The following is a 23,705-nucleotide window of genomic DNA, read 5'->3' on the forward strand; positions in this document are numbered from 1 at the left end:
TTTGGCCACCGACATTATTTGGCCGAAAATAGCAAAAAATAATAATTTTCGATGTTCGGCCGAACAAGTGAAAAGGGTGAATAAATTTTACACATTTTACGAACAATGAGGTTTTTAAATGACACGATCAAATGTAACCAGCGCAGAGTGAGAGACGCGCAAATGCTAAAAGCATTTTAAAGTGTCCAAGAAAGACACAAAAACATACAGCACTACAAGTTTCATTTATAATTTAAAGGAAAATATTCCTTCAATATTTTACTATGTTCTTACCTTAACTTAGATGAATTAATACATGCCTTATTAATACATACATATCTTTTTTCAATGCGTGTACTTTTAATCTTTGTACAGCGGTTCTTGAATGTGTTAGCATTTAGCCTAGCCCCATTCATTCCTATGGATCCAAAAAAAGTTTTATTTTGTGCCACCATACTTACTCGTGTAACTACTCATGTAACAGTCTTTAAATAGGGAAAACATGGAAGTGTTTGGCGGCTTCTAAATTCATTCCTGTTTGGATCCTAAGGAATGAATGGGGCTAGGCTAAATGCTAACACATTCACAAGGCGCTGTACAAAGATTAAGTGTACGCATTGAAAAAAGATAGATATGTATTAATTTGTCCAATTTGAGGTAAGAATATAGTAAGATATTGAAAAACGATGGTGTTTTCCTTTAAATTTAAAATCCCTGGACGAATGTTAAAAAATGCAATTGTTAAATAATGTGTAATAAATAAACTAAAAAGGAAATTCTGAAAATGTAACTTGGCAATGTTGAGAAAATTGGCACATAATTAGGAAAATAAAAATAAAACAAAATTGTTCGGTTATTCTGTTTTCGATCTTCAGCTTAGTTTTTCATTTTATTCAGCTTTGACCAAGAATTTTAATTTCAGTTAAACCCTAGTTACTAGGGTGAAAGCAGATTGTACCAAAACGTACGAATGACATCATATGAATTTATGGAAATGATCCACCTTGCAAAATAGATATTGCCATGAGATTGTGTTGTAACAAAAAACTGTATCGTAAAAATTAATAAAAGAACAACAGGAATTCTGTGCATGACAGATTTTATTTCATGAATTCATATTTCCAAACCTAAAATACAGAAAACAAACATACTTTTATAGAAATATTCTGTGAACTAATACAAACAGGTCCTGCTTTCAAAGGTCCCAATGGCTTATATATCCAAATTCTGCCTTGGAAGCTGTAGTGCCATGTTAAAAATGTGAAAACGGGGGTTTAAACATATTCATATGAGCAAGAAAGTAACTTGATGATAACTGTGCTACACAATATACCTGGTCATCAAAGGCAGACTATTGGCATTATTGAGGTCATGAGTTTATTGGTTTAGGGTAAATTAGGGTATTCTCAGTTATTTTTGCTTGACACTCCAACAGTTCAGATTAACAAATTACCCTTTTGATACTTTATTAATCTAGTAACATATATTTATATGTACATATTTGTCCCAGAATACCCTATTTTACCTGTGTTTTTTCTACAGGACATAAACACCTGCACTTAACAATACTGACATATTATGTTGTGCTTGACAAGACAACATTCCTTCTGAATTGGTTGAATATTTGGATGTAGCTGAGAAGAGCACATAAAATGAGGGTAATTTCAAGTGCCACTTTCAAGTTTTCCCACTTTATCAGAGACCAAAATGCAAATAATAAAAACAAGACGGAGAAAATTAACCCCAGACATCGGGTCCACAACATGTCTCCGAGAATTCTGTTGTCTGTCTTGCTTTGGCAATCTCCATCGAGTCCTGTGAGATTCTGGCCGGTCTCTTGAGTTTATTGTGGGACATAACAAACCGTGTCCCACCTAATTCAGCTGCTGGGATTTTAGTTTCAATTTTCGATATACTCCGGCTTTCACTGTACAACAGTGGTGCCGTTTTCAATGTCCATCTAAAGTCAACAGCAGTTCTGGTAAAATGTTCAAGAATGGACACTGTACATTTGGCCACCTTGACTGGCGGTACATAAAACAATGTGCTCCAACAAACAGCCGATGCTTCAGATAAATGGTGATGATGTGGCAGAAAGGGGCGTGGCTTACCGTCAGATCCTCTGTATCAGTCATAACCCTACAGCAGGGGCGTGGTACGGTTTAACGGGCGGGATCAGGGGCCGTTTTCGTTGTAATGAAGGGAGATGGGCCGATCTCTCTGAACGGGCATGTAAGGCCAGTTGTAGCTAGAGCCGGATAGCAGCATGTCCCGCAGAAGGGTCTCGATCGGCGTTTTGCCTACCAGGCGTACGAAGAAAAGCTGTTCGATGACGGGAGAGGAGACGATGCGCAGGGAAGGCAGCCGTAACAACAGGCGGCCGAATCTGTTGGGTTGATTGGGGTACTGGTTCCGCACGTACTCCTCGAGAGCACACTGGGACTTTTCCTGGATGCTCTCCACATGGGCCACATCAGACAAACCCATGGCATCTGAAATAGAGTAAACACAGATGGGAAAGTAAGAGATACTGTACTGTGTCACATGATTCGCTAAAGCCAAGCTCACGCTATAAGATTTTGGGATAGAAACTGTGCGCAAGCAAATAGTGAATTCACCACCAGTCCTTCACCCAAGTGTGTAAAATTATCAGAGGGGTTTTAACCCATGACCCTCTTTCCTATTCTTTAAGCCATGCTACTTATGGTTGATGTTCACGTACACTTTGTCCTGCTGGGCTTCAGTTCCGATAACAAAAGATTAATTGCTTCATATTTCTATGAGGGCAAAGAGACCCACTGAGCGTGACACAACTGCCGCTTCTGTCTACATCCCATGAGCTCAAATAAAGACATCTACAATTACTGTAGCCGGCGTTTCGTAAGGGGGAGGGACTGAGGCATCAGAGAAACTGGCGCGGCGGCACGCAAGGCTTGTCAGCAACGACATCACGCCAGTTCCTCTCACGCTGGCATTGCTTGGCAAAATGCCCTCTCTCTCTCTCTCTCGCACTGTGAACACTGCGTTGGGCGATCGGGGGCAACTCGCTGACATTAGAGGTCCCGTTGGGTGACGCGAGGTGAAAGGAGGTTTGGACTAAGGTTACGGCCCACAAGAGTTTGTCTGTCCCTGTTAGCTGATGCCAGCGGGTCCCGGCAGGAGGTGGAAGGGGGGCTTTGGCTGGAATTGCACGATGGATCACATTGATGCCCTGGGCTACAGAGGTTATGTAGGTCACTGGCAGACTCAGTCAAATCCGTCTTACTGCAACTCAGCATGCATAATTCAGTCGTGTTGGTGGGAGTCGAAGTGGGGCGGGGGGCCGCTTGCCTGGTTTCAATAATGGATGGAAGCGTGAAGGATTGAGTGATAAAAAAATGAATCGAGAGCGGTGGGTTCAGCCATCCATTCGGAAAAGTGCAGGACTGGGCTGGAAAAGGGCTTTTTGACAGGTAGAGCAGGAAATCAAAACTAATCTCAAGTCGTGGATGAGAGTACTAAAGAGTTTGAATGTCGTACTCATACGCTTCACTGATATCAATAGCCGGTTATTCAGACTGATATCTGCCGATACTGATGATGCTACCAACAGTTTGGGGGTTAACTAAATTCGGAATGTTATTAATTCATATAATGACCATTAATATTGAACATTTAACTAGTGATGTTATTTTTTTTACATTTTCTATACACAGAGCTCAAATTCTTTTCTTTTTCCTGTTTTCTTTTATTTGACAGGATAAAATCAGGCAGTTTTTAAACTATCGTCCGATAGCCAATTGTGTAAATCAGGGTTCCCACACCTTAGTTAACTTTAAATTCAAGGACCTTTCAAGGACTTTCCAGGTCCAATAACCTCAAATTCAAGGACTAAATGTGGGGACACATTTCAAGTGAGAGCAAGGTTACATCGTGTAACCTTTTAAGATACATTGTTACAGTTCCCTTTCGAGGGAACTCGCGCTGCGTCACTGCGGTGACACTTTGGGGACGCCTTCAGGGGGAAGTGCGTCTGAATGTGTATTACAAATTCAACCAATGGTAGAGCTTAACAACAGAGACAGGGTTACATGGGAGCCAAGAAGTATATCGCTATCTGAAATATTGCCAAAGATGGCGTTACAGGGACGCAGGAAGTATGGCAAGGGAGACGCAGCATCTCATTCCCTTCTCAGGGAACAACAGCTACAAACGTAACCCAAGACATTTTCATGTGTCAACACAACTATGCAAAAAAAGCATTTAGGTATGAATCAACATTGGCATTCAGAAGATATAAGCATTTAATACGAACAGTTTAGCATGTGTGCTTAAAAAGTCTAGAATTTTTCTGATATTATATGGATTTTTTTCCAGAAAACTTATTGCATAAAATAGATTCAGGCACTTTCTATGTATGTATATTTTCAAAAACTTTCCAGGGCCTTGAATTTCTTCCCCCAGATTCAAAACTTAAGGATTTCAAGGACCCATGGGAACCCTGAAAAATATGCTTTTATCGATACCGATTATAATCTCCATAAAGTTTACCAAGTTGGTTATCATCTTACCTGAGGTGAAGAGCACGATAGACTTCAGACACGAGTACTCGGCCGTGTCTACCTGGAGAGCTTTCAGTTTCTCCACCTGTTCTTGGAAGACGCGTATGTGGTCCATGAAGGCCACAACCCGCTCGGCCGACATGGGAGAGGCGTGTAAACCAGCTGCAGCCAGCAGGGGCGCTACATGCAATGGCATGGAGCATTGAGCGGCGTTCAGAACAAAGAGTTCACTCCACGACATGCGTAAAAGAGCCACCTGGACACAAAATAAAGGTTTATGAATATAAACATAAGTGCATTTTATGATGATATCAATATTGATTCTTTATGAAAATTAGCATTTAATAGTAGCATAATAAAATCATTGGCAAACTCTCTTCCATAAAGTTCATTCAAACTAAACATTATCATTATGTAGGGATTCGAACACATAACTTTGTGCTACACAATTTTTTACCTGTTACTGTGTGTTCACACCAGCCGCGTTTGTGGCGTCAAATTCGCATCTACCGCGCCTAGTTTGCCGCTTGAACATTTTCAGTTTACTCGCTTCATTCGCGCATGAAATTCTAGTTATCGAGACATTCACACAGAAATTCGCGTCGTGGGAGGGGCTTCTGCGACTCTGCTCGCTCTCTGTAATCACATCACTACTAGAACAAGCTCCTGATTGGTTAACGCGCAAACGTGCAATTTTTTCAAATCACGCGTTTCCTGCGCCGCGCTAAGCACCTCATTCGCGCCGCGAGACCTCCAGACGTGCGTCAACGCATCTTCACATTGACTTAACATTGAAATCACTCGCGCTTGATGCCTCTACCGTGGCTGGTCTGAACGCAGCAGTAAGCTACATGTAATTTTAATATTTTAACATTATTGTCTTTCGTCACACTGTTGACATCTCCATTTTATAAAAGCATATTTATTTACATATTTGATTTGATATGGATAATCGATAAACCCCCTGAAACATGATCAAATCACAATAACACATTACCTTTTTTGTAATAGTATACGTATTTACACCATCAGTCATTTTTTATTTGTGATCCATTAACTGAAGCTGCAAGAAAGTCACTTAGATTTATTGTGGTTTTGACAAACTTGTTTTACCTGGTCCATGAGCTGCAGGTCAGGAAAAAATGGGATGTTCTTCGCCCACTCCACCGCACTGAAGAGCAAACGGGCGGCCAGTTCACAGATGTTTTCGATGCCCATGAGGTTGTTGGACTGCATGCACTGAGCCCCGTAACGGGAGGTGGGGTACGGCTCGGCCCGCAGGAGCAGAGAAATAAAGCCGGAGAGATACGGCTGGCCGTTATACGGGTCACCTCCGTTGCTCAGATACTGCCCGGGACTGGACTGCGAGTTAGACATACGACCTCTTTGAACAGCTAAGAGAGGAAAATAAAAAGCAAAGAGCTGTTAGAAGTGGACAGAAACAGCAAAATCTTTGAAACATACAGTATCAGGAGATGAAGTCCCCTCGCCATCAATGAGTAATAAGTTAGTGAACACAAAGAGCTGGATAAGGATTTTTACACTCTCTCTCAAACAAATGGTTCAGCCAAAGCCGAAGGGAAAAACAGAAGCCATTCCTGTAACGATGTAGCTAATGCCCATTTGGGAAACACCTGCTTTACTCTCCTGCTGTCTGGATAACAACTCCATCTACTATAATGTACCCAGAGAAAATGATTTTGCTCTTTTATAGCATGCATGTCTCATTTAAGTATCAATTTCGTTTCAAATGTTAAAAAAAACAAGCATTGTATAATTCATCACAGACACGGTAAACTGCTTTCATATGAGGCTCGGATAAATCAATAAGTGCATATGCTTAACATGTGCTCGGGGATTAACACGCGACTCCTACACAAAGGTCAAAAGTTACGGCAGCTGGACTTTCCCGTTTCTCTCTCTCTCTCTGTTTTCCGAGATCTCTCCTGAAACTGGTTGGTTTTGATTGAACTTCGGCATTCCACAAAATCAAGAGGGCGAAGCAAAGTGCTCAATGTATGCTAAACAAAAATGTGTGACACTGTGGTGCTAGACAACCTTTCTGCACAAACACTTAGCATCACTTATGTACACAAACCTACTCAACCCTCCTGCCAGGATTGTTTTGAGATAAACATTTCTTTACATTTTGCATTTGACACTTTTAAAGTGCATTACAAGGTATACATTATTTTAAAAGAATGGAATCGAACTCATGACTTTTTGTGCTATTAACACATTGCTTTACCACTGAACTACAGAAACACTATTTACTTTAACAATTAACTTATAGGAATATTGTGCATATTGTGCATATGGATCTATACAGAAATGGATTTGTAAAATAAAAAAACATTTGTAAAAATTCCTCTGTTTTGCAATTTTCTTTAATATAAAATCTTTCTTTATAAATTGAATATAATGAGTGAAATATTCAATGCAGATTAAGATTGCATGATCTGTGCTATCCCAAAATGATCTAAAACTGGTCTTGTGTGGCTAAATGGAAACAAGGATCTGTCTTTTTGTAAAAACACGTTCAGGGTAAAAACACGTTTGTAAAAACACATTCAGGGTCACATAAATGTTTCCATTTGATAAGTGACACAGAAAAGACTAATGTTTATTTTATAAATATATTAAATGGTAATTTTTTTCTGATAACGCTTTACAAAAATGTTGTATTTGTTAACATAAGTAAATGCATTAGCTGACATGAACTAACAATGAGCAATATAGTTAATCAGCATGTATTGCATGTTTTAACTGATGTCTATATGTTTTTAGCTTTGATTTTATGTTGTTGTGTCTATCTATCTATCTATTAATATTCATTCATGTTAGTTAATGCCAAAACAACTGTCCATGATAGTTCATTGGGGTTTAATTAACTTTTAATTTAAAAGTGTTTTAGTAAATGCTGAAATGAAAATGAAGATTAATAAACATTGTGGATGTATTGTTAGTACATGTTAACTAATGCACAACCTAATTGTATAGTGTATTTTGTTTAACTTAGTTTTAGTTTCATTAAATAAAGGAATACATGAATGAATAAATCATACTTTCAGGCTTTTTGCACCCAACTATATTTAACAAATCAAAAGAGTTTACGTTACACAGTAAATCACAGAAAAGTTATCACCTCTGTTGGAGGTCACCTGTTTAACTGGTAGAACAGCAGGATTAGTCAATCGACCGGGTGGCAGGCTGATATTTACCCAAACCCCACAGAGAGCCGACACATTTGGACTTTGCTATGATCCTGTCTTTTATTAATGTTTATTTTCCGTTGACCTATATTTCACCCTGCACACTGGAAGTGAGTGATTTACAGGTCATGAGATGAAGTCACAGTTTCGGCACGTTTTAGCGAGACGCTCCAGCGCTAGAACGCGACTGACGCGCACTGTTAACTGTATCCGTATGCATGAAGCGACATCCTTTCCTCCTCTGATGTGACATTTTCGCACTCGACACAGTTCTGCATGAAAACTTGCGAAAGCTTTTCGAATAATATATGTCCAAAAAGGGTGGTTTTAGCTGGTGAGTTGGGTAAAAAGATTGCATCTCAAATCTCTATGATACTTAAAAATAAAAGTGCTTCTAAAACTATTTTTTGGCTGAATGGTTCCATTTAACATTTCTTTGCAGTAAAAAAGTTTCTTTATGAAAGAAATGGTTCCTATAAGAACTGAATGGTTCTTTGAGGAACCAAAATTGATGAACCTAAGCCCCTTGATTTTTAGGAGTGCATTCTGCCTCAGGTCACTCTTCAATGTAAGCATTTGGAAATGTTTGGCTTGTTTTATCACTGACCCGGCAAAACTCATAAATCTAATTGCTTTTGCGTAATTATTATGCCTCACCTTTCAACAGGTTGCACAATTTTAGTCACCATTGATGTCTGGGGCGTTACGGGCCAAAGTTCAAATTACAAACCCTAAGTAGTATGCACACTATTAAAAGTGATTTTTGCGAATATACAGAGTACAGTGACAGATGACGTGATATTGTGTGCATAAAAGCACTTCTGTGTGTGAATGTCAGACTTATTATTTGGTCTATATTGGTCGTTTTCTAGCTCTGACAAAGGTCACGCGTTGCATATGGAACATTCCAGCAGACACAAATACTTGCAGAAGCTTGTGGAACTGACAGGGCAATCACGCTCTTTCTTTCAATCACAGGTGCCCTTTGTCAAACTGGAATGTCAGTCATGTCAAGAGCAGCCGTAAGGTGTAAAAACAGGTAGAGCGGTGGAGGAAGAGGAGAAAAATATCTGCTAGGAGGAAGAGTTCATGATAGCACTAGTTGAACACTTGAGATCTTCAGCAACTTTACGGGATCTTTAAATTAATGTTTTGAGGTATGATAATGTGAAGCATCCTTGATATTATTAAAGCATAAAATGCAGAAACTTGTTTTTTAATCATAATTTTTAAAGATAGCTTTTTTTGTTGCTGATATGCACTATATGCATAGCACTGTAGTAAAATGACATTGGTTCGAATCCATTAAACACATGTACCGATAATAAACGGACACCTTGTGTACTTCAAAGCAAAACTATATCGACTCTCATAATAAATTGAATCAATATCGTGTCCACACTTATTAATTTTTCATACAATTAGCACCTAGCTTTCAGATATTTACCCTGACATTTGTTATAAAACCCCTAAACACTTTTATAATGTGCAGGGGAAAATGCAGCGTGATTTAGCCTTTATTCATCAGTAACTGCATGTGACGAGCTCGTAGGAGGGAAATGTGGGATTTCTGAGCACTGTAGGAAAAACAAAGACCCTTAGAGGGAAATGAATTTGACCTCTTTTTTTAATCAAGAGTGCTGCAGCCTGATTTTTAAAGCTATGAATGATCTGACCCTGACATTTAATAGTAATTTCTAAACTATTGTTGAACTCCCATTATTAAAAATAAATGAAGAGAAAAGGCAAATTATTAACAGCTGTGAATGACAACTTCTTGTTTCTCCGAGAGGTTGGCACCTCATACATTAATTATTCAGAATGTTTGGATGTTAAAGCATTGTTGACAATCCTAGATCTAAATCTGAAGGAAAAACTAAATCACAATCTATAAATAAGTAAATAAGTGTGTGTGGGGGGTCTATCTATCTATCTATCTATCTATCTATCTATCTATCTATCTATCTATATATATATATATATATATATAATAAATGTTTGTTCATTTATTTACCTATTTATCAAATACTAGGACCATGACCTTGTGTAGAAATAAAAATGAATGTTCTTCAAAAAGTGCTGAACAACATTGTTTACACACATACTGCATTATACTGTGTGTTGACATTATATGCCATGTAGATCAAAAGATCAAAGATGTGACAAGTGTTTCGTTGAACACATATAGGGGCGGTTTCCCGGATAGGGATTATCCTGGTCCCATACTAAAATGCATGTTTGAGCTGCCTTTATTTAAAAAGATTTTGCACTGACATCTTGACATAGCTTTGTCTCAAGATGCACACTGGTATTGTTTTTTGTAGGGTATGTTTGTAAAAACTGGTTTCAAAATACTTGTAAAAATGAAGTAAAGGGCTCCTCTTTTTAAACACATCTTTTTCTATATTTCTTTCTATACTTTGCTACTACAAACACGGGACAACACTACCTAAATTGTTAAACTTAAATGAATGTATGTTTAACCAATGCATTCATTGAGGAATTAAAATGCTGACATAAAACAGTTATCTCTCACAGCAGTTAATTTTTTGTTATTAAAATAAAATAGTGCTAAAACCAAAGTTACACAAATAGCCTAATTATATAACTTATTGTAATTCTTACTATAGCATTTATAAATCTTTGTTAGTGTTAGTTAATGCAAAAATAGTTATTCATGTTAGTTCATAGTGCATTATAATGTTAACAATAACAACAATTTATTTAAATAATATATTAGTAAACGCTGAAAATAACATGAACTATGATTATTTAATGCTGTAGAAGTATTTGTCATTGTTAGTTAATGCATTAACTAATGTTACCAAATACAACCTTATTGTAAAGCATTACCAGTAAATGTTTGTATTTTAACAGGCAGACTTTTTAAAAAGTTTTAAAAATGCATTCCTCAGACAGTGAACATATTAATGAATTCATTAAAAAGTGATTGTTAGTGCCCTCTCTAAAAAATGCAGTATTATGAATAACCCATTTACTTCGACCACCATTTCATCATTAAAAAATGTCATAATATGCAGATATGCATCCATATTCAAAGGTCAACAGAGTGCATGAATTTTCCCTTCAGGGCTTTTCAACTGAATGTGGTTCTCACAACCAACTGGAGGAAACATAGCATATTAAATCCTGGTAATGAAAGAGTATTGTTTTTTGCACAATGATCAGTTAATAAATTAGGATTCAGAATGAAGATGATCCATTTGTTTCTCGTTTTGTTTGTAAATGTTTTTTCTCTTACTAATGAAAATTTGATGTGCGCAATTTTACAAACAATCTCACTTAGACACATCAGATACATATTCTAAGAATAAAAATTTGTATTAATGTAAATTGTTGAGTTTTATAGCAAAAATAATATTCATATTTAAAATAAAATGATTCATTGGTAGGTTCAGTGTGGATCTCTTATTAGTTAAAACTCATTTCCCTGTTCTTGAGTTAAAATAAGTTATAAATGCTATTATAAAGGATTTATAATTTCTAACAATAAAAGCATCTTGATTCATTAGTATTGATGGGTTATTGGTGTATTGTACCCACCAATATAACAATTAGAGACCGTTTTAAATACTAAATGTGTATACAGCAATAAACACAAACCACCTGAATTAATTTATATGAATTGATGTATTAAATGTTTAATGGTATATTTCATGTTTTTAATCACGAGTATGCAATGATGTTATGGTGAATCCCTTGAATAATTAAAGGATGAATAATTAAAGAGTCAAAAATAAATGCACCCCTTTGGGACATAATGGATCTGAAGAGCGGCACCAACAATTCCCTTACAAAAATGTACCATGGTAACTAGAGTTTCCGCCAGAATACCATAGTTACTGCAGTTTTGTGGCAACTATGTGCCCATTATAGGTTACTTTCGACATTAAAATTAAAAGGACAGACAGATAAAACGAATAATCAAAGGGTGAAATATGCTTTAAGGCGAGTAAGAATTTTGGTTTATCAATTCATGACGGTTTAACAAGTATATAAATGTTGCATGATCTTGTCGGAAAGTATGGTTGCCATGGTGATTTCTCGTTTCATAAATATTTTATTCGTAGCAGCCACGCAAAGACTAAAAAACATGCTACCTTACACAAGTTTAAAGCAGCAGACTGTCCTACTTAAAATGATGCTGCTTTAAATAAATATACTTGGATAATCAAATTATGCACTGTTCAGTGATGCAAGCACATTTACCACCGTCATAGTCTTTTAATTTTTTTAATTAACTGCATACATTGGTAATAAACTATCAGATCTTACCCTCTCTCCTCATTCCCACTTTCAAGCACTTCTTCAGTCGACAGTATTGGCACTGGTTCCGATGGTGCTGGTCGATGGGACAGTCGCGGTTCCCCCGGCAGGTGTAACTGAGGTTTCGTCGCACCGAGCGCTTGAAGAAGCTCTTGCATCCCTCGCAGGTAAACTGGCCGTAGTGTTTGCCGCTGGACTTGTCCCCGCACACCATGCAGTCCACGTTGGGAATCTTATCCCCGGAGAGCGCATCGTTGCCCGGAGTCGAACCCGAGGGTGTTCCCGGGGTCCCTCCCGGCTCCTGGCTGCAGATCTGCAGCTGGGACCCGGGATCGGCCGAAATGTTCTCCTGCCACTGATTTACTACCATTGCCATGCTATCCCGTAACACTTTCGCGGTAACAGCCGATACAGTGCGTCTCCGTTCACGCGGGAAGGAGATCACGAACGATCCCGTATGTGACGTTAAACGTTAAGCGATCGTTCCACGACAAAAACTTGGCTGAACGAAACTTTCGTTCTCTAATCCTAAAGTTTACAAAGTGAGCGAGATGGTGGCATAGCTTTTGAATAAAAAGCAACGCGAGGTTTTAATTCTCACCTCGAAAATCCACAGAACATGTTGCAGTCCAAAATAAAAACGACAATGTCCTTGCGACAAAACCAGTCCCGTCACAAGACCACCATAGCGATCAGTTTGAAGCTTCGCGATCTTCTTGAAAATCCCACGTGAAAGCTTTCGATTTTAATGCGCGATCTTATTGATATTAATGGGCGTTTTGTGGAATCGATGAGACCCAAATAGGCTACAACCCCGACGCGATAAGCAATGACAATTGTATAATTCACCTAATGCAAAAAACGCGTAAATAAAATTCTCAAGCGTTCCTTATAATAAACACTTACAATTCCGTCCGTGTACACGTGTCTTTTCACTGGGAAAGTTCGTAAAGGATCCGTCCAGTTCAGTTCGAATAAAACTTGTGCGTAGTGTTTACAAGCGGAGGTCTTTCACCCGTCCCGTGCGTTTCACCCGCCAGCTGTCCAGCTCATCTCTGAGAATCGTAGTAGGCTAACGAATTGGGTGAAAGTGACACTAAACAGCCGTGGTCACTGAAGCTCCGCCCATCGCTCCATATAAAGACATATAAACCATATTAGACTATGGCTTCTTTCTTATGGGGCGGGGTTTGCATATGATAAGATTATCTATTGGTCGGTGGAGCAGCGAGAAGAGAGCCCTTTTTCCAATTGGTCAAAGATGCTGTTCTTGCACAATTAATAATGCGAATTTCTTAATCTTATACACAGGAATCCCAAGAGATGAAAAACTGATTCTTTAAAAAATGTATAAAGAAAGTAATAATACACTTATTAACCGTTTATACCTCCCAAAAAAACTTTAACTAAAACGTTTTCTTTTTTAAAAAACAGATTTGCGCTGCATAAACAATAATATTTTATTATCTCCTATCATTTTGCATTGTATGCCTTGAGATTTATAAATTAAACTATGGATGAATGTAACTCAGTAGGAAAGTTTGTATTTGTTTTGGGTCCTTTAATTTTAAAAAAAATCTTTAAAACAGTAAGTTATTTCAATGTAGAGTAAAACTGTAAAATAAATGTACATTATGTCTGCGAGAAATACAAAACATTGGGATCAGTTAGGTACCTTGTTTTAATGGCGTGTTGTTGAAGTGCTAGAATCCACACCATTTGACAAAGGTGCTTCACAGGAGTCCACACGTCTGTTAGTTTAGTCTGTAATAAACATATTGAGAAGCTGTTAATGCACAAAAGGGCCAACAGTGACACTAGGTTTTACCATTACAATAAAATGCTAAACAAATCTGTTAAACTTACATTTAAATGATAAACTGACTACAGTATATAACATTGAAAGCATTAAATGTGTACTTATTACTTAAGTACTTTTGTAAAACTAAAAATAAATGTACTTAGTTTTGGAATTAGTAAAAGTGGCTGGATATATTGCAAATATATTTGTAATATTGAAAACTCAAGCTACAACCTTTTTTACATTTTGCTCAAACAGAGACTTGACCTCATATCCTTTGCTCAGAGAAGTCAGAGAAGTGAATTTTCACAAGCTGTGGTTAGTGACTAACCATTACGTAGCACAGAGACAATTATATTTATTTATCAAACATTATAAAGTCCCAGATTAAATAGCCTCGTTCTGTCAAATGTTACATGTAAAGCAAACACTGACTATTGTGTCGATGCCTTATCAAAACAGCACTAGTAAAACAGTCAACAGACTAGCAACGTTATTTTTAATGTGAATTGAAAAACTTTTGAGTATACGAATAAAAAACTGAATGAAAGAAAATAAATTATTTAGGTATACTCACGAAACATATGGTTCCCAATAAAGCAGCAGGCAAAGAAAAAACGTGATGTTATTGTTGTCCCTGTTTAGCACGACACTTCTAGCGCTAGAGGCTATAAAGTTGGCCTTTAGCTTTGCTTAATTGTTGTCATATGTAACCCTACCTGTACCCCAATTAGCCTTTTGACTGGCTATTAGATCATTTTGTGGCATATGGACCAAGACCGTGATTTGATGGACATAGTGATTATGTGTATAGTTTTTATCTACACTGTAAAAAAAAAATCTGTAAAAAAACGGTAAATCTCTGGCAGCAAAGTTGCCAGAGAAATTCCGTCAAATTACGGTAAAAAAATGTTTTTCAAAATTACATACAAAAACCGTAAAAAAACAGATAATCTTTTACAGTCCTAATTCATTAAATTACAGAATATTACTGTTAATAATTGTTATAAAACTGTGAAAAAACAGATAAATTATGTGAAAATACATGAAATACAACTACTTTTCAGGTCAATCCCTGTAAATATACGGCTTTTATTAGTTATTTTATTAAATTGCTCTGTACTTATACAGTAATATTATTTTAAAATACAGTTTATCTTTGTAAAATAACAAAAAAACACCTGTATGAAAAACGTATTAAGTATGTGAAAATACATGAAGTACGCTGTAAAAAAACAATCCGTAAAAAAACGGTAAATCTCTGGCAGCAAAGTTGCCAGAGAAATTCCGTCAAATTACGGTAAAAAAATGTTTTTCAAAATTACATACAAAAACCGTAAAAAAACAGATAATCTTTTACAGTCCTAATTCATTAAATTACAGAATATTACTGTTAATAATTGTTATTAAACTGTAGAAAAACAGATAAATTATGTGAAAATACATGAAATACAACTACTTTTCAGGTCAATCCCTGTAAATATACGGCTTTTATTAGTTATTTTATTAAATTGCTTTGTACTTATACAGTAATATTATTTTAAAATACAGTTTATCTTTGTAAAATAACAAAAAAACACCTGTATAAAAACGTATTAAATATGTGAAAATACATGAAATACAACTACTTTTCAGGTCAATCCCTGTAAATATACAGCTTTTATTAGTTATTTTATTTAATTGTTCTGTATTTATATAGTAAAATCCTTTTAAAATAACTAAAAAAACAGTATAAAAACGTAATAAGTATGTGAAAATACATGAAAACCATCTACTTTTCAGGTTAATCTCTGTAAATGTACGGCTTTTAATAGTTACTTTATTAAGTTCTCTGTATTTATACAGTAATATTTTTTTAAATACAGTTTATCTTTGTAAAATAATTAAAAAGACCCGTGTAAAAACGTAGCAAGTATGTGAAAATGCACGAAAAACAACTACTTTTCAGGTTAATCTCTGTAAAGGTATGGTTTTTATTAGTCATTTTATTTAAAAGACGTGTATAAAAGCGTAATAAGTATGTGAAAATACATTGTAAAAAAACAGTTTACTCTTAAATATAGCTTATCTTTACAAAACAACTAAGAACAATGTATAAAACCCAATAAGTACATAAAATCAAAGACTAAAATATTACAGAAATATATTTTAACAGAATTATTGGACAATAGAAAAATAATCATAGTATGTTAAAATACCTCAAAAGCTACATACATAATCTGGAAATTAAGGTATTTAGTTGTCGTTATATAAAACAGCCATGTCTACCAACAATAATTTTGTTTTAAAATATAGCTAATCTCATGCATAGTAACTAAGAAATGTTATTTCTTGCAGTAAAATAAAAACTATAAAAATGTAAAGGGTACCTCCTTTAAAACAGAACAGTCATTTAAGTGAATAAACAAAAATGTAATGTTAATTGGACAGTAGAAATACAAGCAAAGTATGAAAAATAGCTACATTATGATAATTAATAAAATAATTGTGTCAAATAAAAAATTTTACTGGCAAAATAAAAACATTTCATTGAGGAAAACATTTCAGGACTTTTCTCCACTCAATGGACTTTAATTGCAACCAAAATGTTGAAGTCCAAATCAATGCAGTTTCATGGGCTGTGCACAGTCGCACCTGAGAAATAGGGTCTTACAGTATCTGAAACGATCTATCATTTTCTAAAATAATAATAATAATAATAATAATAATAATAATAATAATAAACATTTATATACTTTTTAACCACAAATGGTCATCTTGCCTGGCACATTGAAGACCAGTACATTCCGTCATCACGTTGGAAACATTTTAAATAATAATAAAATAAAAAACAAAGATGTTGAAATTGGAGGGAAAATTAGATGGAATTTGCTGCCCTTCCCTGACTTTTTAAATGGAGTACACAGATAAATATATTAGATAAATGACATGACGGGTGACAATTCCAACGTGATGACGTTATGCCTGGCGCATCGCAGACCAGCACAAGCTGAACAATTGTGATAAAAAAAAGTTTATAAAGGTTTTTGTGGGTTTTTTTAGAAAATGACTAAAGAAGATCCTATTCCTCAGCTGGGATTGTGACGTGTACAGCCTCTTGAAACTGCATTAATTTGCTATTGAGGTCCATTGTGTTGAAAAATCCTGAAATGTTTTCCTCAAACTTAACTTCTTTTACACTAAAGAAAGAAAAGACATGGACATCTTGGATGGCATTGGTGAGTTAAAGGAATAGTCTACTCATTTTCAATATTAAACTATGTTATTACCTTAACTAAGAATTGTTGAATCATCCCTCTATCATCTGTGTGCGTGCACGTAAGTGCTGGAGCGCGCTGCGACACTTTGATAGCATTTAGCTTAGCCCCATTCATTCAATGGTACCATTTAGAGATAAAGTTAGAAGTGACCAAACACATCAACGTTTTTCCTATTTAAGACGAGTAGTTATACAAGCAAGTTTTTTGGTACAAAATAAAATGTAGCGCTTTTCTAAGTGGATTTAAAAGAGGAACTATATTTTATGGCGTAATAGCACTTTTGGGAGTACTTCGACTCTGCGCAGTAACACCCTCCCTCTCCCATTATGAGAGTGAGAAGTGGAGCGGACTTTTCAGGCAAGTCGAAGTACTCCCAAAAGTGCTATTACGCCATAAAATATAGTTCCTCTTTTAAATCCGCTTAGAAAAGCGCTACTTTTTATTTTGTACCACCAAACTTGGTCGTATAACTACTCGTCTTAAATAGGAAAAACGTTGATGTGTTTGGTCACTTCTAACTTTATCTCTGATTGGTACCATTGAATGAATGGGGCTAAGCTAAATGCTATCGAAGGGTAGCAGCGCGCTCCAGCGCTTACGTGCACGCACACAGATGATAGAGGGATGTATCAACAATTCTTAGTTAAGGTAATAACATAGTTTAATATTGAAAATGAGTAGACTATTCCTTTAATGATCAGGAAATGTTCATTTTGAGGTGAACTAATCCTTTAATAAAGGCCTTCTGAAGCAAATAGATGCATGTGTAAAAACATATAACTTTATAATCTAAATGATCTAGCTTCTGCCAGACGACAGTATGCATTCATATGGTGTCAGAAGAATTGTCCATCTTAGATTACACAGATTTCAGATTAAAAACAGTCAAATATTTCCACACCTGGGTTGCCATGGTCATCCGATGTAGATCCACAAGCACAGGTTTTTCTATAATCTGAAATCACAAAAGGAGGAAATATTTAAAAAAAATTATTAACATTTAGGTTTAGGATTAACTATGAATAACTCTTGCATAGTGCACCTTTAAAGTGTAATGGATTAGTTTAAAGGGACACTCCACTTTTTTAAAAAATATGCTCATTTTCCGGTTCCCCTAGAGTTAAACATTTGATTCTTACCGTTTTGGAATCCATTCAGCCGATTTCCGGGTCTGGCTTTACCACTTTTAGCATAGCTTAACAATCCATTGAATCTGATTAGTCCATTAGCAATGCATGTTTAAAAAAAACAAAGAGTTCAAATATTTTTCCTATGTAAAACTTGACTTCTGTAGTTACATCGTGTACTAAGACCAACAGAAAATTAAGTTGTGATTTTCTAGGCAGATGTGGTTAGCACTATACTCTCATTCTGGTGTAATAATCAACGACTTTGCTGCCGTAACATGGCTGCAGCAGTGATATTACGCAGTGCCCGAAATTAGTGCAAAATCCTTGATTATTACACCAGAATGAGAGTATAGTCCTAACCATATCAGCCTTAAAAAAGCAACTATTAATTTTCCATTGGTCTTAGTAACCTACACAACGTAACTTACAGAAGAGTCAAGCTTAGAATAGGAAAAATATCGAAACTCTAATTTTTTTAGCGCGATGCTAATGGTGTAATCAGATTAAATGGATTATGCTAAGCTATCCTAAAAGTGGTACAGCCAGACCCAGAGCGTTTAACTCTAGGGGAGCTGGAAAATTAGCATATTTTCAAAAAAGTGGAGTGTCCCTTTATGCATTTTTTTAATTTCCAGACTCATCATGGAGGAAGCATTGATACCCCTTTTCCACCAAGGGAGAGCTGGTGCTGGTTTGGAGCCAGAGCACTCCCAAAAGTGCTATTACGCCATAAAATATAGTTCCTCTTTTAAATCTGCTTAGAAAAGCGCTACGTTTTATTTTGTACCACCAAACTTGCTCTAAAACTACTCATCTTAAATAGGAAAAACGTTGATGTGTTTGGTCACTTCTAACTTTATCTCTAAATGGTACCTTTGGATAAATGGGGCTAAGCTAAATGCTATCAAAGTGTCGCAGCGCGCTCCAGCGCTTACGTGCACACACACAGATGATAGAGGGATGTATCAACAATTCTTAGTTAAGGTAATAACATAGTTTAATATTGAAAATGAGTAGACTATTCCTTTAAGCATTCTTTAAAATTTCCAAACTCATTAATGGAGGAAACACTTAACCTGTTATTATGATTGATATTAAGGTTTGACCACAATACTGTGGTGAATATATCATTTGATTTAAAGAAAAAAAAAGTTTACTTTAATGATACAAAATATTATAATTATTTGACCACAGGATCACTTAACAGTAGCTACGTTTACATGGACACATTTAGCCTCCTATCATAGTGTTTACATGAACACTTAATGTGATCGGAATGATGTGCGTGTTTATATGACACAAGATTTACCTCAGATTTGATCATTTGACATGCGCACATTGCACAAATATAGTTTCACGCTGTTTCAAGATTTGCTTTGTGCCTCACTGATTATAAAGCAGTAGCAAAAACACCCATTCACGTGTGCCCAAAAAACGTATTTCACTTCACGAGAGAAACACATTACGTTTACACCTGGTATTTAAATCCGTCTCTTTTGTCCACTTTCGACCGCTTCTGTCCTGAATACTGTGAGGGGATGGTCTGTGAGACTGTGGGCGAGTGTCTCTGCTGTCATTCAAACCCGAGCGGGAGTAATTATGAGTTTATATGGACGCAAACTAATATTATGTCGGAGTCCGCTGCTTGTGTTTAATTAAACATGCTGCACAGTGTTTTGTATATGTTAGAGCTTTCTCTGAATTTTCAGCGCAATTGATGAAATGGGATCGCGCAACTTTCACACGCTTTCAAAACGAAACTACGGAGATCACCCCCTTAAGTTGTATCAATGAAAGGCTAAAAATAGAGCTGTTCACCGTATGTTCACGCCAGAAGTAAAAAAAAAAAAAGACGTAAAACTTGTGTTTAGTATATTAGATTAGATAAATGGGCAGAGAGAAGGCGGTCGCGTGTGGCTGTTCGAACACATTCAACCACATGTGCGTTCCGCAACTCCAAAGAGATCCGATCGAAAGTGGTTCCGACTACCTCTGGATGTGGTTGAAAGTGGTCGAAAGTGGACGAGCTCAAAACGTTTTGAACACCGTTTACACCTGGCATTAACGTCGTCCACCTGTGATCCGATCAACGAAAACGCATGTTAATGCCAAGTGTAAACAGCCTCTAAGAAACATCCACTAGAGAAGCAACGTGCATGCACTCGTCAGCCTTGCCCAGGTAAACTGATATTAACTTAGACAATAAAAAATAATAATGAAATGCATGCAAGTAAAGAAAACGGAATACAATATATACATCTCTTATCTTCCTTATAAAACATCACATTAACATTCGTATTAAAGAAGAACTCCAGTCAATTTTAACATTTAGCTCTGTTGTTTGCAGATGTGGAGTGCTGTCCGTACCGAGAACAATGAAAACAATCGCTGTTGCTTACAGTGTTATCAAACTCCTTTTTAGAATATGCCCCCTGTTTACTGAAACAGGGCCTGGGGCACGTTCAAGTTTAAAACAGTGTGCAACGTTTAGCTACAGTTTCCGGGTTGAACAACATATTTCCTGAAAACGGTGTGCACCGGTATGCAACGCGGTTTGAGATACATTTTCTCTTGTTTGGTGGGTGTGTCATAACTGCAGCAAACACGCGATACTAAAGAGACAGCTCGTACAATGGATTTAAAAAATAACATTTAAAAAGACATAAGGAATGACCTTCTCAGCTACCGTAGTTGCAACTCTTGCGTCATTAGAACAGGGTGTTGCAGGGTGCAACGTTTTGTCGGGGCTGAATGCAGCCCTGTTGTAAATGTGCTTTTAGCTTCTTAACACCGTTGAAATGTCATTACAAGTGCCCAGCAATGTAAAGGGATTTATTCTGCTAAGATATGCATAAAAATTATCAGTTGTCGACTCATGCAATCCACAAAAAAACAATTTGCAGTGGTTATGTATGTCCATAAGTTACGGCCTATTTTACTTGCTACATATTCATTACTATAGACATAACCACGGCAATAGCTTTTTTGTGGAATACATTTTTTTTTGACATATTGGATCATTCGAATTCAACAATCGATTAATGTGGACTACACTAGAAAACGGGAAGTAAACCGAGGTATGCGAGCTGGCTGAATTAACATCATTTTTATGCATACCTTTCACATATACCGCAGTCATATTTACAGTGTTCACTCAGAAGAAAACACTTTACATTGCTGGGCACTTGTGATAACATTTTCAGGGTGTTAAAGAGGCTTAAAGAACATAACTGGGCCCATTTTAGTCAACTGGGTGCAAATTTTAAAAGAGGATAACACAGTGTAGCCAACAACAATTGCATTAATTGTTCTCTGTACTGACAGCACTCCATTTACAAACAACAAAGCTAAAATGTTAAAATTGACCAAAGGTCTCCTTTAATGCAGTCTAATAGTGTATTATAAGTAACGTTATATAGCAACATTAAATATACTAGATTACATTGAAATATGTTATTAATTCATATTCTTATGATTTAACCTTCTAATGAAACAACTACAATGACATGAGAAACATCCAAATGAAACATTTACTACATTTAGCACCTACCTACATCATGTGCAGGCCTGACCACGTGCGTCACGCACAGCACAAAATATCATTCAAATGGATTCTTAAAACACGATGTACAATGCATGTTTATTAACAGTTAATCAGATCTATTTTCTTTCATGAAAAATAATTAAACAAACAACATACCTGTAAACAGACCAACATTATCAGTGGATCAACGGCTTCTCTCTCACTGTCTGTCCTGAAGACACAGAGCGTAACATGATTCTTATAAGATTATGAATTCATAATGTGCTTACACTTAAAAACTTCAACACTTCATCACAACCAACACGATCAAATGCTGTTGAGCCCTTGAGCAAAAATATGCATTTGAACGATAAAACTCAGCATACCAGAGAAACGTCTACGAGAAAAGCACCATCACACGTTGTACATGGAGAAACCCGGGAGATGTTGCACCGATCCGATGACGTTCCCACCCTAAACGAAGACCCGAAGAAAAGTTCCCTTAATTCAACGTTATATTCTCTTCCTTGTGAACAATGATATGAACAAAATTGTTTGAGGTTCATTAACCCATTTTAATTATAAAACGGAGTATAACCAGTAAATTCAAGAAAATAATACAATATAGGGAAAAAAACCGATTCAAATAATTCACACCAGTTACAAATGCATACTTTTTATATTGAACTGAAAACACTCTTACCTTCGTTCGAAACGCAGGAGAAAACATATTCCTTATTCCAAAATGCAAATGCAGCTCCATGATATCCGAGGATGGCTCACCTAAAGCAGTGAATCGAAGATATCCGCGCAAACCCGTTGAGGAGTCGCATGACATCCGTTTGTGAATTCAAACTTCTAAAACACGTGACCAAATCATTGCTGCTCATTCGACTGTTACGACCTACGACACATTCGACGTTGTGGGCGGGAATTGGCGGCAAATTTGAATCTGTGTCGCACACATACACACACAAACAAGAGATGCATAAAGTGTGCTGTTGAATAAAATTGTGAATGTTAGTTGTATGGAGTTGAAATTAGAATATTGTTATTTTTATTATTCTGTGGAAATTTTTTGATCTTTGTCAAAACAAAGTCTGAAAAGGCAACAAAAGTTACAATCACATATATATATACAAGATGTATAAGATGTTTGTTTAACTTCAGTTAATTCAGGTTTATATGTTCTGTTGGTTTATTTTATCCCAACGTTTATCTAGTGTTAAAAAACGGAAACAGGAAGTGCTTCTGGACCAGTGTTGTTTACATCTTGTGAAATGGTCTATATATATATATATATATATATATATATATATATATATATATATATATATATATATATATATATATATATATATATATATATATATATATATATATATATATACAAAGGTTCTGTTGGGGTTTCTCCTGTAGCCTATGACTGTTGACCCTATACTTCACTACATCATCCACCCTATTTTTCAACATGGACAAATCAATTTCAGATAATTTCATGTATGAGACTTTTTATTAGTCACTAGGTAAACAGCCTGAAAAATAACAAAAGTGTGGTAAACTGTAAAAATTACTTGTGCTTTATGATTATTGTGTGTTTATGATTATGATTACACAAACTGTGTAATCACTTGCTGCACAGGTTAAATTAAAATCTCTGAGAACTGTGGGCAGGATAATTAAGTGTATTAGGGATGCTTTGCGCCATGCATTAATGTCCTGTATGAACTCAGCCCTGGTAGATGGTTTTACACCCCAGAACTTGCCTGAGCTGAAGGTGACCCCTAAAAATGGATGAGTTGTAATATAAACCAGACTGCATTGTTGACAGGGATTTGGTTTTTCATAATGTGGCAAAGAAAAACGTTTGTGTGTAAAATCTGTGCATGTTGGACATTTGCAAGGAAAAACAGATACTAAATGAAGGGATAAAATCTCTATTTGTGAAGAAGTACATCCATCATGGAGAGTA

General features: G+C 36.2%; 1 protein-coding gene and 1 long non-coding RNA gene across 3 annotated transcripts; both read right to left on the minus strand.

The window, feature by feature from the left end:
* Positions 1-1,061: 1,061 nt before the first annotated feature.
* On the minus strand, positions 1,062-13,119 carry nr2f5 (nuclear receptor subfamily 2, group F, member 5). 2 transcript variants are annotated; one of them, XM_073811531.1, is made up of 4 exons: positions 12,926-13,119; positions 5,634-5,914; positions 4,530-4,776; positions 1,062-2,471 (listed from the first exon to the last, which is right to left on the minus strand). In XM_073811531.1, the coding sequence occupies exons 2-4, from the start codon at positions 5,895-5,897 to the stop codon at positions 2,155-2,157; spliced, it is 828 nt and encodes a 275-aa protein (XP_073667632.1). In that variant the 5' UTR covers positions 5,898-5,914; positions 12,926-13,119; the 3' UTR covers positions 1,062-2,154. The 2 variants fall into 2 exon arrangements, with proteins under 2 accessions (XP_073667632.1, XP_065154911.1); XM_065298839.2 differs by having other exon boundaries at positions 12,029-13,119.
* A 4,546-nt stretch (positions 13,120-17,665) lies between these two features.
* Positions 17,666-22,761, minus strand: LOC135789159 (uncharacterized). Its single transcript, XR_010547498.2, has 4 exons — positions 22,437-22,761; positions 22,120-22,207; positions 21,911-21,965; positions 17,666-18,035 (listed from the first exon to the last, which is right to left on the minus strand). It is a non-coding gene; the product is annotated as an uncharacterized lncRNA (long non-coding RNA).
* Between the last annotated feature and the right edge of the window lie 944 nt (positions 22,762-23,705).

Source organism: Paramisgurnus dabryanus, chromosome 13 (assembly GCF_030506205.2).
Source record: "Paramisgurnus dabryanus chromosome 13, PD_genome_1.1, whole genome shotgun sequence".
Classification (NCBI taxonomy): domain Eukaryota; kingdom Metazoa; phylum Chordata; class Actinopteri; order Cypriniformes; family Cobitidae; genus Paramisgurnus; species Paramisgurnus dabryanus.

Bases quoted from the DNA above. Each gene is read 5' to 3' on its own strand.
- nr2f5 (XM_065298839.2), bottom strand. From the start codon at position 12,395: ATGGCAATGGTAGTAAATCAGTGGCAGGAGAACATTTCGGCCGATCCC. The intron at 5,915-12,028 runs GTAAGATCTGAT...TTCCTCTCTTAG, and splicing joins AGTGGGAATGAGGAGAGAGG to CTGTTCAAAGAGGTCGTATG. The intron at 2,472-4,529 runs GTAAGATGATAA...ACTCTATTTCAG, and splicing joins TATCGTGCTCTTCACCTCAG to ATGCCATGGGTTTGTCTGAT.